The sequence below is a fragment of the Notothenia coriiceps genome, unplaced genomic scaffold (genome assembly GCF_000735185.1).
Source record: "Notothenia coriiceps isolate Sejong01 unplaced genomic scaffold, NC01 NC01_scaffold00033388, whole genome shotgun sequence".
Lineage (NCBI taxonomy): Eukaryota > Metazoa > Chordata > Actinopteri > Perciformes > Nototheniidae > Notothenia > Notothenia coriiceps.
In genome coordinates, this window is record NW_011366089.1 from 1,181 (window position 1) to 18,243 (window position 17,063).

Below are 17,063 nucleotides of genomic sequence, written 5' to 3' on the forward strand. Positions count from 1 at the left end.
AGATTAAGGTTAAAATAGAGTGGTGCAGTAACGCGTCTTAAAACCCGGAAGTAAGCTGCTTCCGGTTTCCTCGACAAAAAATGATCAATCATAAATATATCCATCATAAATCTATCGATTAGATTTATGATTCGAAAATTATAAAAGTAGGGTAAACATGTGGAGATTATCCGACTGAACAAAACGTGATCCGTCTCTTAAATGTGTGTCAACCACAGACCTTATTTCGACCTATTTTCCAAAATCCTATAGAGAAATTGCATTTATTTTTTGTCGAGGCTAGAAGCAGCTTACTTCAGGTTTTTAGGACGCGTCACTGCACAACTCTGCAACACAATTGTGACGTCAAACATCTGCGCCCAATTTGACCACGTGGGGACGTACAGAGGTAGCAAAACAACCACAGTGACGCTTGCCTGTCTGTCAATGAGCATGATAAATATTTTTTGTTCCTTTTAGACATTTCAGAAACATCCTCAAAACGCTGAAAGGATTCCGCTAACAGAGTCACTTTTTCTAGACCATGCCCAACGACCACGACCATCCACCGGCGAAAAAATTCAAGCCGGGGTCTGTTTTCTTCCGTAACGATAAGAATAAACCTGGAATGCTGCTGCCTAGAAAGGGAAATGCAACCACTCCGATAGAAGTCCAGAGGAAACAGCTTCCCATCTACCAGGCGAAACCCCAGCTAATGAACCAGCTGAGGCAGCTCCACAATGCTATCCTCATAGGTAAGAACCACACTCAGCTAATGATGCTAATGCGTTAGCCACTCTTGTGCTACTCAATTAAAGGGAAGGTTCACTCTGACAAAAAACTATGTTGTCAGCTCTGTGATGTGATGCTCTGATAAGTTTAACTATTGCATCTTAACTAATAATGTTTTCTGATTAACAACAGTAAGCCTTATAATTATATCCTTTTTTTATTTTTGTAATTCCAAACCAATTCACCAAGACCTCTTAGTATAGGTAATGTCATGGATTTTCTTGTAAGCATCATGTGAAAACCTTTATTCAGTTCACTGTACGTCGCAAAATCCTATAATTTTACATCAAAAAATAGTTTTCCAAGTTGTGAATGATTTGAAGTGTATTCTTAACCTCACCAAATTCTTATTTTATTCTGAATTGGGTGGAAATTTGTCTTGAACAACCATGATATCCTTAAGATAATTTGCATATGTAACGTAATTCCTTTTGCTAAATGTTTTAAAGTAATTGAAAAAAATACATGAATCTTAAATGAAGAATTAAAGAATTAATAATAATATCTCCACTATGTCATGGAAGTTTTTAGTTGGTATATAAAAGAGAGTTGTCTCACATTTAAGTGATACCAGGCTCAGAAAATGTAATTTCTACTCTACACGTTTATAATGTAGCATCTTAGCTTTGTCTTTCTTGACCCTATCTAACTTCTCTCTTACAGGAGAGACTGGCTCTGGGAAGACGACTCAGATCCCTCAGTATCTGTACGAGGCCGGCATCGGGCGACAGGGCCTCATCGCCATCACTCAGCCCCGTCGAGTGGCAGCCATATCTCTGGCAGGAAGGGTGGCCGAGGAGAAGAGGACACAGCTCGGCAAGCTGGTATGCACAACAGACAGGTTTCCCACACATATGCTTAGTCTGTTCCGGTCTAAATGTTCCCTTCGGTGTGTTCTTGACAAACAACAAACAAACGCTATATTTACATCGAGTGTCACATTCGACTCTTGGCCTCATTACTTGCCCACTTACGCAGTTGTCACTAAGATTCAACAATGTTTTCTTATTAGGGATTTGTTTTTAATTAAAAATAAGAATCTATGTGCACATTGGAGTGCTGACAAGTTTGTGTCTTTGATTCTACATATGCATAATACAGAATTTCAATTTGTATTTATTATTATTATAAGCCTACACTTAGGCACTGCAGGAGTCATACCTTTGTTTCTGTTATTTAATATCCACAACTGACATTTCTTAAAATGAAGCGTATTTGGTGTTCTTTGCTGAATACCTCCACTATTGGAAGGGTCTTATATGCTAATTAGGTTGAACTGGCATATGATTTCAGGAAAAAAGGACAATGGAGTTCATGATTTTTAAGAAGACTGGTTGATACAATTCATCAGTTTAAGAACACGTCTTGAATCTGAAGTAGACCATCCAAGGACCTTACTAAAGAACACATTTAAGTAGAGGATGTTTTAAATGCATTACCTTCCCTCTGTTTCTGACTTGATATAGTAGTATGCTAAAGACCTAGAAGACATTATTCAACATCTGAAATCCTCCTCCTGTAACCTCGATATTATTCCCACAGGATTTTTCAAAAAGGTTTTTCATTGCTTGGCCTCAGATTGGCCCCTACTTCATATAGTAAACAAGTCTCTTCAATCAGGTGTATTTCCACAGGCCCTGAAAACTGCAGTAATTAAACCGCTCCTAAAAAAGCATAACCTAGACGCATCCAAATTGAATAATTACAGGCCAATATCAAACCTTCCTTTTTTAAGTAAATTGATTGAAAAAGCTTTTTTTTCAAAAGTTGAGTCATTTCATGTTTTTAAATGACGGTTTTGATGTGTTCCAGTCAGGCTTTCGACCAAACCACAGCACTGAGACTGCTCTTGTTAAGGTCTTAAATAACATCCATTTAAACACGGACAGTGGCAGAATATCAGTGTTAGTATTATTAGGTCTCAGCGCTGCGTTTGATACTGTTGACCACAACATATTGCTAGACCGTCTAGAAAACTGGGTGGGAGTTTCAGCAACAGCTCTATATTGATTTAGTACCTACTAAGGACAGATACAACTTTGTCTCAATAGGCAACTACACATCAGCCCTGACAAATATGTCATGCAGGGTTCCTCAAGGCTCCATCTTAGGACCTTTGCTTTTTAATATCTATATGCTATATACTGGCTCAAATTATAAAAAACAGCGATCTAAGCTATCATATCTATGCAGACGACAACCAGATTTATTTAAAAATAAACCAGGAGACTATTCATCCGATTAGAATGCTGAGCAAGTGCATTGAGCACATCAATGACTGGATGACTCAGAACTTTCTCCAATTGAACAAACAAAAAACTGAGATCATTGTTTTTGGAGCAAAGAAGGACCGATTAAAAGTAATCACAGAGCTTCAGTCGGCAGACTACAAAACAACTAATAAAGCTATAAATCTAGGTGTAGTGATGAACTCAGACCTGAATTTTAACAGTCACATTACAACAGTCATTAGGTCTGCATACTATCACTTGAAGAACATATCTAGGATTAAAAAACGTCACAACAGGATTTAGAAAAGCTTGTCCGTGCTTTTATCTTCAGTAGACTCGACTACTGCAATAGTGTATTCACAGGGCTGACAAAAAAATATCCATCAGAAAGCTGCAGCTGATTCAGAACGCTGCTGCTCGAGTCCTCACTAACATTAAAAGAGTGGATCACATCAGTCCGGTTCTGAAATCTTTACACTGGCTTCCAGTTGGGCAAATAATTGATTTAAAAGTATTATTGGTAGTTTAAATCACTAAATGGCTTAGGACCAAAGTATATTAACGATCTCCAGCATAATTATGATCCATCAAGGTGTCTCAGGTCTTCTGGGACGGGTCTGCTCTCCGTTCCGATAGTAAGAACAAAACATGGAAAAGCAGCGTTTAGCTATTATGCCCCGACAATCTGGAACAAACTGCCTGAAACATGCATGTCCGCAGAGACTCTTAGTATTTTCAAATCGAGACTGAAAAGATATATTTTTGCCGCTGCTTTTAATTGAGCTCATATGCGCACTGCAGTATGCATTTTATTCATGTATTGTATAACTGTTGTGTTTAATTTATTTTCTTTGCTTTTTAAATGCCTGTTGTAAAAAAACATTATATAATGTGTTTCTGCTGTATTTATTCTTAAACGTCTTATTTTATTTTGTAAAGCACTTTGAATTGTCGCGTGCTGAAAGGTGCTATATAGATTGCCTTGCCTTGCCTAGTATCAGAACGTATTCAGTTGAAGTCTTATCAAAGTTATTTACAGGTTGGTTACACAGTGCGCTTTGAGGATGTCACCTCTTCTGAGACTAAGCTGAAGTTCATGACAGACGGCATGCTGCTGCGCGAGGCCATCGGAGACCCCCTGCTGCTGCGCTACACTGTGGTGCTCCTGGACGAGGCTCACGAGCGCACCGTGCACACTGATGTTCTGTTCGGCGTGGTGAAGGCTGCTCAACGCAGGCGCAGGGAACTAAATAAGATTCCCCTGAAGGTAGGAATGCCAGGGGTCCTGGCTTCAAAAATATATTTAACAATGGGCGGCTAATTAGTGATGGGATTTATGGCTCTTTGAAGGGAGCCGGATCTTCTGGCTCCGTTCCTTTCAAAGAGCCGTTCAAAAGAGTCGTTTTTTTAAAGGGGGCGGGGTTACTAGGTTTATATGCGAAATAATCACCAGGATAATGATTGCCAGACCTAATGTCAATAATCTGCATTGTAAACATGACACAAGGTGGCGCCATATCCATGTCATTAATGTCAGTGAATGTACTACTTTTGATTTACCCTCTGTACGTGTTAAGTAAATAAAGTTGACTTGCCTTGAATGAAATTCACGCAACTCTTAATATTAGATACTATATTTTTAAGTGGCGATGGAGATTATTTGTTGACCCTGCTTTAAAGGATATTTTGCCTTTACAAATGGTGCGCTTTTTGGTTGAAGTGCATCCAACTGCGTTTTTCGCTTTTGGCTCATTTTCCATCCGAAAAACACGTCGTCTACCTGTCCTTTACCACTTGTTATCACTTCTCTCTCTCGCGTATTCTGTTAAGACCCACCCCATCTCACTCCTCGTGCTGAAACCTGGTATTCAGTCTCTGTCCTAAACGGCTTGTTGGAGCTCGCCCCCCCCCCCCGTGAGCCCAGTGTGCTCAAGCGACGTGCAACTGCTCGTGAGGAGCTGCTGTGAGGAGCAGACAGGGCTTCCGTGTCGGAGATAGATACAGTCAGAGTAGGGGCGGGTCTTCACAGAATACGTTTTGGGGGACAAAATCAAGCTTTTAAAAGGCGAGTGGATTTTTGGCAGGCAGTGAGTGCGGGAGCAAACGATGTGAACGGATAACGAAGAACGGCTCTCACCAAGTACGACTCGGTTCCCCTCGTTCATACCAAAGAGCCGTTCAAAAGAATCGGCTCGTTCGCGACCGACACATCACTACGGCTAATCCCTGCACTGCATTGGGCACATGAGATAAAATGCTTATTGTCACGGTAATTATGGAGCCTCACTAGGGATATTTTTGGCTTTTTAAATTTGAGTACTTTCATTAATTTTGTCTGTGTAAATGCATGTGACATAACTTTTGGAATGGGTCTGGGTTTTTTAGCTCCATTAATACGTTTTATAAAGAACAGTTTAGCTGAGTTACACCCCGAAAGACAAAATTGTCCACATTGAAAACACACTTTTACAGAATAAATGAATGCATTGTATTATTATATCACATGTTCAATATAGAGCCCTGGCTTCCAAATGTTACTTTTTTTATTAGTGTTCCATCAGACTGATCGATTATTTCAGGTTCTTCCTATGGGAAACATGCTATTTCCCTGGTTTTCTGCACAAAACATTTAAATACATCAAAATCAATGTTGCTGCTGTTGATGACAAATCTAACCCAGACTGTAAAGAAAGAACATTTAGAAAAAAATATTTATTTGCCATCTTTTCATAATATCAACAGTGGCATTATGTTAACTAAATAGAATTTTAAGGGTTAATAATACAAAAATTAACACATCATCATGGACATCAGAGCAATGTTAGTGAGTGACGCACAAGGTTTCATTTCTATATGCTAACTCTCCTCCTCTACCCTGGTGATCTGTTAAATCCTCTTTTTAACTTTACCTTCTCTCCCAAATCCTAAACCTTTCTCTCACTGCTCTGTGAAACCTTCACAGGTCATAGTGATGTCAGCCACCATGGATGTGGATTTGTTCTCTGAATACTTCAACAAGTCTCCCGTACTGTACCTGGAGGGCAGGCAGCATCCCATCCAGATCTACTACACCAAGCATCCGCAGTCCGACTACCTTCAGGCCGCACTCGTCACCATCTTCCAGATCCATCAGGTAGTCTGCTAAATCTGTGTAGGGAGAACATTCCTGTATTAACAGTTTTGATTGGTTCGTGAAGTCCTATGCTGCATTTCCACTGCACAGTATGCTTCCCCTCCCTTGGAGCAAAAATGTTCCTATTTTTTATATCAAGTCAGTCCAGGTTCCACACAAGCCCAAGCAAATCAATAAGCGTTTGCATTAAATACATAAGCCTGTTTGTGAGCGCCTATCCTTGTCTATGTACTGTGATGATTCTTCTTGACACCTGAACACAACACGGCCCTGTTGTTTGCGTGCAGGAAGCTCCTCTGTCTCACGACATCTTGGTGTTCATGACGGGTCAGGAGGAGATCGAGGCGCTGGCTCGGACATGTCGTGACATCGCCAAGCATCTGCCCGATGGCTGCGGTCCCATGGTGGTCATCCCTCTGTATGCATCCCTCCCCCCCGCACAGCAGCTCAGGTGCTTCCAGCCAGCTCCCAAGGTAAAGGGAACAGTGATGTAGACAAAGGGACATTTATAGAGAACACTCAAAAAATTTATTGTATTAAATGTATTCCTCATCCATAATGAAGACCTCTCTACCGTTTCAGGGGTGCAGGAAGGTCATCCTCTCTACCAACATTGCTGAGACGTCAGTCACCATCTCTGGGATCAAGTTTGTCATAGACTCAGGGATGGTGAAGGCCAAACGCTTCAGTCCTGGTAAGAGGATTCAGTTTGCTCCTTTCATGTTTTAGATGTTAACAGTTTTACTCTGCACTTTTCAGAGGGTTTAAAACGTATGTAGTAAAGGTGGCAGTATTCGTGTGTATGTGTTGTGTGGTTCAGACAGCGGGCTGGAGGTGCTGGCGGTGCAGCGGGTCTCTAAAGCTCAGGCGTGGCAGCGAGCGGGCCGGGCCGGCAGGGAGGAGTCCGGATCCTGCTACCGCCTCTACACAGAGAACGAGTTTGACAGCCTCATCCCCATGACTGTGCCCGAGATCCAGAGGTACCGTATGAAACAGGCCGTGGCCATATGAGCAGATTATCACTCAAAACCATAGATGTCTTTAGCTAAGTGTAAAGTTGCTTACCTTTTAGACTTACATACACACATAAAAGGTAGAAATAAGTATACAATAATGGTAAAATAAAATGATGTGTTGTATGTAGCCTGTACTTGCCTAGTTATTGCAACAGAACCTATAAAGTCTCTTTTTATTGATGCTTTTTTCACAACATAATGTTAAAGAAATATTGTCTGCAGGGGACTTTCAATGTCGCCAACCATAGTAAAACACCTTTTGTCATATTGATAATAAGACTACATTTTTGCTCATCGACAGGATTCTGTGTTTCTCCCACATGCTGATTTTTTAAGGTCAATGTGATTGAAAGTTGTTTGTTCCTGTGTGTGCTGCAGGTGTAACCTATCCAGTGTGATGCTGCAGCTCATGGCTCTGGGGGTTCCAGATGTGATGAATTTTGATTTCATGTCCAAGCCTTCTCCAGGTAAGATGCTCTTGGTCGGGAGTCACTCTGCACCTCTGGGTTGTTCCCTGGTAGTAACATGTTGTGTTTATCCCAGAGGCCGTCCGCTCTGCTGTGAATCATCTGGAGCTGCTGGGAGCTGTAGAGAGGAAGGAGGGGCAGGTCTTCCTCACTGCTCTTGGAAAGAAGATGGCCAGCTTCCCTCTGGAGCCCCGATATTCCAAGGTAAAGAAGTGCTAGGAAATGTGAGAAAAAGTTAGTCACACGCGTAACCCAGATAGAATATAATTTAACATTTCCTTTCCTTGGTTGCTCCGTCTCACAGACCATCCTGCTGTCTCCGGACTACTCCTGCTCTGATGAGATTCTGAGCATCGTATCTCTGCTGTCGGTGGACACTGTACTGTTTAACCCTCCTGCCAAGCGGGAAGAGGTGCTCGCTGCTCGCAAGAAGTTCTCCTCCAGCGAAGGAGACCACATAACGCTGCTCAACATCTACAGAGCCTTCAAGAAAGTCAGCAGCGGTAATAAGGTGAGAACACATACATCAGTTATGGAAGGAAAAGAATGTGACCACGCAAAATCCAGAGATTAAATTGTGTTCCTGAGCGACCTTTATAATCTGTATGTCTTCTGTTAAAGGAGTGGTGTCGGGAGAACTTTGTCAACAGCAGGAACATGGGTCTGGTGAAAGACGTTCAGGCGCAACTCCGAGATATCTGCCTTAAGGTACGCAGCTGAGTATCCTACACATACATTCACTTATGCAGTATTAGTGTGTGTGTAGGCCAGGGAAACATCACTATTCAATGTCACATTTATCTCACAAAATAAGTTACAAGTAGGACTATACTGAATAGTTCAAAGCTACATTTATAACTTTGAATACTGCCATATGTATGCATGTCTAGTATTTGACCAGTATATTTTGGGGCGGGGGATGTTGAAAGAGTGCCTCTTTATTATGAAGAGACAGGGGTAGACAAATGAGATCACATTGCCTAAATACTAAACTAAACTTATATTATTATTAGTATAAATTATTTTATATTTTTGGAATTGATTCCCGTATCAACTGCTTATGATTGTTTGCAACCCATGCATTTGGTTTTCTATCTTCAAGTATATGTTGGAAAAAACTGAAAATAAACTATTTAACATATTTTTTCAAATACCAAAATAAGTCTAAAGATGGATGTGAATAACACTTCTATGGCTGCTATTGTCACATTCTATCAGTGAGATGATTCAGTAAGTATTGATTTTATTTAATAATTACAGCTGTGTAATAGATTTCTGCGTCCACAGCAGCCCATACAACCTTTTGAATAGCAATAAACAAATAGAATTAGGAGGGATGAAACCCTCTTTAATGGTCACACATGCAGAGCACACAGCACACACAGTGACATTTGTTCTCTGCTTTTAACCCATCCTAGTACCAGGAGTCTAGTACTAGGAGCACTGTTGTAAAGTGAATTAGCATTTTGAGCTAACATGTCCTGTTGTGCTTGTTGATTTGCCAGCTGAATATGAAGCTGGGGTCCTGTGGGGCAGAGATGGGGAATGTTCGCCGCTGCATCGCCCGCGGCATGTTCGTCAATGCCGCAGAGCTGCAACCTGACGGCAGCTACTTGGCTCTGGACACCCACCAGCCCGTGTCCATCCACCCCTCCTCCGTCCTCTTCCAGGGCAAGCCGGCATACGTGGTGTTCAACGAGCTGCTGCACACGTCCCGCTGCTACATGAGGGACCTGTGTTTGGTGGATGCAGACTGGCTGCTGGAGGCGGCTCCAGAGTACTTTGGCCGCAAGCTCCACCCCAGCAAGAGCTAACCAGCTGAGAAACAGGACTAAAGTAAATCTCTATAAGGACACCTTCACTTTCCTCAGAACACCCAGTGACAACAAAACGAAAAATGTGTTCCCTTTACAAAGACGAGTTTGGATTAAGACACTTATCGATTGCAATCACACAGAATATGTTCTGTGTAGTTAACTATCTCTGGATCTCACTACCTCCCAGTTGGCGACCTTCGTCATGTGCCACTGCAGCAGAAATCTGCAAACTGAGGCCTCACAACAACTTTAACTTCCTGTAAATCAGACCTTCCTGTAGATCAGATTGTATCAACAGTTTATTTTTTCTGCTAGTATTACAGCTTGCTTTAGCCACCTGAAACAAGTCTTTTTGAGATGTCATGCATTCATTCTTCAAACATGTGCATGCATTTGAACAGCACAGGTAACATCACATGACACATCCTTCAATGTCTGATGTAATTGACTAGTTTTTCCTCCTTTCAAATGTTATCAGACTCGATAAAATACTACTCTCCATATAATGATTTCGCAAAATGTTGTAGTTAATTGCTAAATCACCTGCCCAGCAAGACTCAGACAGCTAAAGGAGCCTGACTGGTGGCTCTTTCCAGAATAATTTTGAATAATGATGAGTTAACTGTCTTTGAAATGTTAGCTTTTCTGAAGCTATGCAAAGCAGTTTTGTCTTAAGCTCCCCCGCCATGTGGTTTTGGTTTTATAAAAAGTGGTCTTAAGGGTTTATATATGCAAGGACGACTGGATTGTCTTTATCTAACGAGGTCTTTGAAATACAAGGAAATATGAAAATAGAATATGAGGTTTTTACATGTCACAGTGACATGACTTCTCTTTTATAACTACTCTTCATGCAGCACTTGTCTTGTAAGCTAGTGCATGCCTTTTTCCCCATCTATGACTTTATCACCTGTTTCTAAATACATGCAGATCATTAGAAGTAGCATGCCTTATTCTCCATGTTCAACACCCACAGACTACACACAGACGTATGCTAACAACACATGTATGCAAATCATGCAGATTGTAGTTAGCGACTTGATCCCTCAGGTCTCTCATACTTTGTAGAATGTTAATTACACCATGTTTAGGGTGGATGCCTACTTTTGTCTTTTTTTACACAAGACTCAGGATTGTACAATATATACTGTAACCTAAATAAATTACACATTGTTTCCAACTGAAAAAATTCCAAACACCAAATGCATCTTGGGTTGGAGAATCATTAGACCATGTTACACAAGGTTGTGTTCAGAAGAAGTAGACTGTTGAAGATCTGCATGTCATGTTTTGTGTAAGATTTAATGCACGCCTTTTGATGAGTTTATTATATTTAATATTATATGATTTCTCACATACCACTATTGGTATAGTTTCTAATACAAATCCGGTTTCACAGAACAAGCAGAATTCACTTCTTAATCCAGCCATTTTTATTTTGTTATGTAAAGCATTTTCAAAATATGCAAAATCAGATGATTCAGAATTAGAAATACATTATTGATTATTATTGAGGGAAATTGAGTTAAGTTAAAACATTTCTTATTCTAGAATAAACATTTAATTATAAGGAAAATAAGATACAAATGGTAAATAAAATGTGCCATATACAACAAATTAATAAATATGTACAAAACTAAAATTGGTATACTTCAATGCTTAACAGTAAATAATAATGCTAAAAATGGCATCTATAATTAGGAGTGCGGAAATGCAACTAAAGTATAAATAAAGAAAAATATACATTTAAATGTACATTATAAATATATGTAGTATTGATGCCAGACAAAAACAACAAGATTGCATAACATTATTGCATTATTTGACAAAATTATTTAGTTGAGATAAATTATACTTAAATGTGGCATTTTGATGAATTAAACCGAGCATTGAGATGTGTTTTTATTTCTTTAGACTAGTATGATCTGATGACCTTGTTTTATTTGACAAGGATAATCAAAGTTTGCTCTCCTGGGTTAGTTGTGGGCTGACAGCACCATCTTCTGGCAGCAGGGCTACATGTCTAACTGATGCAACTGATTCCCCTCATTACACTGAGACATCCTAAGAATGATGCAAGCCCTCCCTCCTGGATGTACATGTCCACTGTAAAAGAGCAGTTTTCTGATTTTATGAGACAGCCTGCCCTTTTTGTGACAATGCTCATATTTATGCTAATAATTACAATACGTTTAGGAATAGTATAGATGTCTACTTACTAGTGTTCAAAGTGGATTCGGGTTGGTTTAAAATATAGTGTTACCCAAATAAGTAACACATTATTTCTAAATAAAACACCAAATGCATCTGGGGTAGAAAATCAGACCATGTTACAATCAGGTTTTGTTTTTGGTGTTTTTGTGTTATGAAGTTTGCAAGATTTCAATGCATGCCTTTTGATGAGTTAATTATAGGTGTATTTAATATGATTTGTTCATGTCTTACGTAACCCCTATTGGTATAATTTCTAATAAAAATCACAATTCCACAGGAGAGTGAAGCTTTGAAGACACAGGAAGATTTTCCAGGGTTTGATTCACTTACTGTCCTATATTTTTCAGGACCTAAGGAGACGCTGTAGTACATATGCCAGGCCTGTAGATGGTGCTGTTCTCACAGAATCAGCCCATGCAAAGACAGTGTTCAAGTGAGCGAAATGAGGAATGGCTAAAATGCATGATCTGTTTGGTATTTTGAAAATAAAAAGTATAAATATGCCTTATATAGGTATGGTCCTACACTGTATTATTCAAATATAGCATGATAGGTCCACTTTAAATAAATAGGTTAACATATTTCCAAATTGAATCAAAAATAGGTTTTATTGATTCTCGGGGTGAATAAGGTTAATTTGTAGCTACTCATATTCAAGTAAAAAGAGATATAAACATTAAAAAAATAAGAAACTAGTTTGTGAAAATATATGCATTATACTAAAACGTGTATGTACAAATGGGGACAACATATGTAAGCTGCAATACAAAACAGTGAAAAATAATGCTTCAATTGCAAAGATATTTTACATATAATTACTTTAAATGCATATTTAGCCAAAATTACACATTACTGCACACGAATAAAAAGATGTTCAATACATTTAGATTGTTTTAAACATAAATCACTTATTTCTCACTCCACAGGGGGCGTTGTAGGAAGGAAAGTGACATTATCCCGCTGGCATTATCTATAACGTTACAAATATATATATTATTAACACTATTGTTACTCTATTATACAACTCATTTATAAAGTAATGGTCGTATTTAAGATTTTCTAAAGAAACAGAGATTATTTTGTCTTATTTCTTTCGGTTTCAAAGTACTATTTCCGGTTTAAAGGTCACACTGACGAAAGGTCAATGTGTCCTTCCACACACATGTGTTCCATAATCTTGAAGCAAGCAGCAGTAACGGGGAGTTAGCCGGTAGCTGTGAGTTGTCAAACCTATTTATCTGCACTAAAAGCCTTCACATTTCTACACAGTCATGCTAAAGTCAGTTGTTCGTGCGGTGGGAGCCGCTGTCCGCCTCTCTTCAGTCGCCACTTCCACAGCCCGAACCCTGCCTCTCAGCTGCCAGACACTGTGCTCTCCAAGCTCGGCCACAACTCGGCCCTTCACCCGGTCTCTCTGGATGCTGAACAACAACGGAGCGTCGTCAGGATACAGGCCAAAACTCTTCAGTTCAAAAGCGTTGAATCCCTCGATATCATGTGGATGTGGAAGCCTGCACACAGAAGGTACGTTTGGATGTGAAAGATATTAAATGATCAAGCTAGCTTGCTTCGTATATCAGTCAATATTAACCTAGGTTAAATGGCGAGAGAATAATACGATTAACTGTGTAGATAAGACCTCATGTCAACATGTCTACTCAGAAATTAAGTAATTTATGTAATTTTCTCATTAAATGAAGTCTGTATCATCCCACTGTTAGCTAGCAATCACCTTGAAAGATGTGTTCAGTTGTCCTCATAGAATGTAGTTAAAACGATAACTTGCAAACAAATAATAACTGTGGTTCACAAAGTCATGTCTTTGAGTGGTTTGTGTCGACATGTGTTTTTGTAAATATGTTAGTGTTAGTGTTGTAAATATGTTAATGTTAATTACACCATGTTTAGGGTGGATGCCTACTTTTGTCTTTTTTTACACAAGACTCAGGATTGTACAATATATACTGTAACCTAAATAAATTACACATTGTTTTTAACTGAAAAAATTCCAAACACCAAATGCATCTTGGGTTGGAGAAAAAAAAAAAAAAAAAAAAAAAAAAAAAAAAAAAATATATATATATATATATATATATATATATAAAACCGAATATTTTCTTTTTCAATCGGTCAAATATAGATTGAGCATTTTAGCATGGTGTGGTAACGACCTATAATGAAAAACTTTAAAGACATAAGCTAACAGGACTTGCAATGAATAGTTCAATCAAAGAAGGGAACAGCTACTCTTACATGAACATGAGTATAAAACATTGTTGTAGGTTGCTTTAAAGATGTTCTGTAAGCAGTTAGAATCCATTAACCTATAGGAAACATAATGAAGTTGTGAAGATTGGATTTTCCAAAATAAAATATTCTAATGATTGTATAACTTTTTCAACAGGTGACAAAGCATTTGGTGCTTTCCTGTCTGATGAAATCAAAGAGGAGCTGAAGATCCAGAAAAACAGCAACCTTCCTAAGATGTCTGGAGGATGGGAGCTGGCTCTGAATGGCACAGAAGCTAAACTCTCAAGGAATGTTGCCGGAGAGAAGTAAGTCTTGTGCAGTCTGTGATTTATACAAAACTTACTATTAATACGTGGGCACACTAACAAGCTCATAATCTGTCTTATTATTTTTTTTACAGAATCACTGTCACATTCAACGTCAATAACAGCATTCCTCCTAACTTTGAGGAAGAGGCAGAGCAGGGACAGCAGAAGTCCGCAGAGGAAGAGGTGAGTTACAGATAATCTGTATTACGTGTGAGATGTCATTGCACTGGATAGTTTTCTTTTAATCACAAATGGACTGAAGAAAGCCTTTAACTTCATAACATTATTGTAATTATTTTTATTTCTTTACAGCCAGAAATTGTATCATCACCCAACTTTGTTGTCGATGTAACGAAACAGGGTGCAAAACATTCCCTGGTGTTTGACTGCCATTTCCCTGAAGATGAGGTAAGCAAAGCCTGCATTCGTTTTCACAGAACAGTGATGCATCCTTCAATCAGTCTTACATAATCCAATTTAATGTAGCCAGTTAAATAACAAAGTGCTGTGTGCGTGACATAAAACTAAATGCAGTTACGTCACAGCCCTACAAGTACTTTAAAATAACATGACATTCATATTTTGGATATTGTCAAATGGCATAAGTGGCTTTTTTCCCGGTTTTAATGGCTATAATATAGTCAGGGGTGCTTTTTTCTGAACTTAACATACTGTTCTATTATTTTCCTTTACATGCTTAGTCATAACACCCACATAACTGATGATTACTCTTTAAAATGTCGCGGTCTAAAAATCGTCTGTAAATCAGTTATAGTCGCCCCTAAAATAGTGTTGCAGTATCCATATTGAGGTATTTGGATACACATTTTGTAATGACAGAAATCTCTATCGCCTTAAGCCACACACAAACGAACGCATCGTGTCATCGATGTGGACGTTCTTACCGGTGTTTGAAAAAGACTAAGCTCGCAATTTGCAACGCTTGCAAGTCTAGAATGAACTGTGAAGGAATAACTACAATGTTTTGATGGCTAGAAGGTCCTGTAACTTGGTGCAGTTATGGCGATCATTTTAGTTATCTAATATCCATGCTTTATTATGAACTTAAATGTACATTTCCTGTAAAAGAAAAGTAACAAAAGTATTTGGGCATATTGTCAATTATACTTCTTTGGAATAATTGTCAGACTTTTATTGGTGCATTTTAGACATTACAATGTCATATTTACAGCGTGTCTTTGACCTTTCACTCCGAGACTTTGAGTGTAACAGAAAATCTGGATTTGCGTTTTTGTAGGTGAGTCATGCTGAAGGAGAAGAGGAGAGCGACATCTTTGCCATTCGTGAGGTCAGTTTCCAGCCTGAGGGAGACACAGACTGGAAGGAGAACAGCTACACACTCAACACAGACGCTCTGGACTGGGTAAGATCTAAGGAATTAGATTAATAACCTATACAACATACAAATCATGTTAATAAAGCAGATGATAGCTGTGATTAACACTAGAACATTTTAACCTCTTTACTTTTGTTTTTTTCAGGCTCTGTATGACCACCTGATGGACTTCCTGGCTGACCGCGGGGTTGACAACACCTTCGCTGATGAGTTGATGGAGCTGAGCACGGCCGTCGAGCATCAAGAGTACATCAAGTTCCTGGAAAACCTCCATGGCTTTGTCAAATGTAACTAATGTTAGGTACAAGTTAAATGTCACTATTCTTCAAAACACATCCTGGCAAAGTTGAAGGTTTGATAATATAATACAACTAAATCAAATGCTGCAGCGCTGATTGACACCTTTGGAAATCTAAAGAGACTCAGTGTCTGTGGCAGTCAGCCTTCTTGCCAGCAGTTGTCACATCAGTACATTGCTGCAAAACATTTATTTTCCTTTTTGTTCTTTCTTTTTTATTTGACTATTTTTCTGTAACTTAAATGAGAGTTTAAATTAAATATATGAAGTTCATAAATAAGGCTGGTCACGACTCTGCAGATACCCCTTTTTATAAAAAATGTCCCTCAATTGTAGAGTTCCTGTCTTAACTGCACGGGTTTCATATGGTCCAGTCAGTAATTGTGTCCAACTGTCCTTAAGCTAATAAAGGGATAATTTGACAAGATGTGTACTCTGTTCGCAAAAAAATCCTCACTTATCTTTAGCTTTTACAGTTGGAGTCTTACTTCTATGTTGACTAACATTGATTTGACTCTGTCAGACCATAATATGTGAATTATTCATCTGAATGGCATACATCAGCATGTCTTCAGAGAATGAAAGGTCATTGTTCAATAAAACAGTTTGATATAAATGGATGATTTATCATTTTCTTAATGTCAAGTCAATCTTTGAAATGCACAACAGGCCAAACACCTTGGTACTAAAACATATATCCGCTGGTTTCAGCCCAATTTCAGACAACAAAGTATATTCAGCTTTTAAGGCCAAATGTTTCTTCTCTAATTGTAAAAAATGCAAAATGTTCCCTGTTTTTTTTTTTACATGGGTTATTCAAAATGTTTGCAAATTTAGTTAATTAAGATTAATTAATTATTTGATATTCTTTGATTTAACAGTTGAAAATAATACGTATAGCTTTTATAATACGCCGCCTGACTCGAAAGTGGAACCGGTATTTACGTAATCCCTGGGAAATGTTTCAATATCCATATGGGCGCCTTGCTATTTTGGCATGAATAAAAAAAAACCTGTCAACCTATCTTTTCGGTAAAGTGCTTGAGTAAATGCTCTAATTTACTTTCCACACCTGGCTACTTGAAATTAAAAGGATGTCCTCCTAGCTTAGTTTAACACGTAATTACTCTAATATACTCCTTAATATTTTAATGAAGTAAAATAAGCAATACCACTGTAAAACAAATGCATTCAAAATCTT

The 17,063-nt window shown here is 38.7% G+C and overlaps 2 protein-coding genes across 2 annotated transcripts; both read left to right on the top strand.

Annotated features, from left to right (window-relative positions):
- The first annotated feature begins 389 nt into the window (after window positions 1-389).
- On the top strand, window positions 390-9,941 carry dhx33 (DEAH (Asp-Glu-Ala-His) box polypeptide 33). The gene is made up of 12 exons (XM_010789789.1): window positions 390-734; window positions 1,435-1,595; window positions 4,042-4,269; window positions 5,965-6,135; window positions 6,423-6,608; window positions 6,718-6,829; window positions 6,956-7,115; window positions 7,530-7,618; window positions 7,695-7,822; window positions 7,923-8,129; window positions 8,240-8,326; window positions 9,124-9,941. Exons 1-12 carry the CDS (start codon window positions 524-526, stop codon window positions 9,430-9,432), a joined length of 2,049 nt encoding a protein of 682 aa, XP_010788091.1. The 5' UTR covers window positions 390-523; the 3' UTR covers window positions 9,433-9,941.
- A 2,833-nt stretch (window positions 9,942-12,774) lies between these two features.
- c1qbp (complement component 1, q subcomponent binding protein) lies at window positions 12,775-16,478 on the top strand. The gene is made up of 6 exons (XM_010789788.1): window positions 12,775-13,173; window positions 14,054-14,204; window positions 14,300-14,390; window positions 14,520-14,615; window positions 15,466-15,591; window positions 15,710-16,478. Exons 1-6 carry the CDS (start codon window positions 12,921-12,923, stop codon window positions 15,857-15,859), a joined length of 867 nt encoding a protein of 288 aa, XP_010788090.1. The 5' UTR covers window positions 12,775-12,920; the 3' UTR covers window positions 15,860-16,478.
- The last annotated feature ends 585 nt before the right edge of the window (window positions 16,479-17,063 follow it).

Bases quoted from the DNA above. Each gene is read 5' to 3' on its own strand.
- dhx33 (XM_010789789.1), top strand. From the start codon at position 524: ATGCCCAACGACCACGACCATCCACCGGCGAAAAAATTCAAGCCGGGG. The intron at 6,830-6,955 runs GTAAGAGGATTC...TGTGTGGTTCAG, and splicing joins GGCCAAACGCTTCAGTCCTG to ACAGCGGGCTGGAGGTGCTG. The intron at 7,823-7,922 runs GTAAAGAAGTGC...TCCGTCTCACAG, and splicing joins TGGAGCCCCGATATTCCAAG to ACCATCCTGCTGTCTCCGGA.
- c1qbp (XM_010789788.1), top strand. From the start codon at position 12,921: ATGCTAAAGTCAGTTGTTCGTGCGGTGGGAGCCGCTGTCCGCCTCTCT. The intron at 14,205-14,299 runs GTAAGTCTTGTG...TTTTTTTTACAG, and splicing joins AGGAATGTTGCCGGAGAGAA to AATCACTGTCACATTCAACG. The intron at 14,391-14,519 runs GTGAGTTACAGA...ATTTCTTTACAG, and splicing joins AGAAGTCCGCAGAGGAAGAG to CCAGAAATTGTATCATCACC.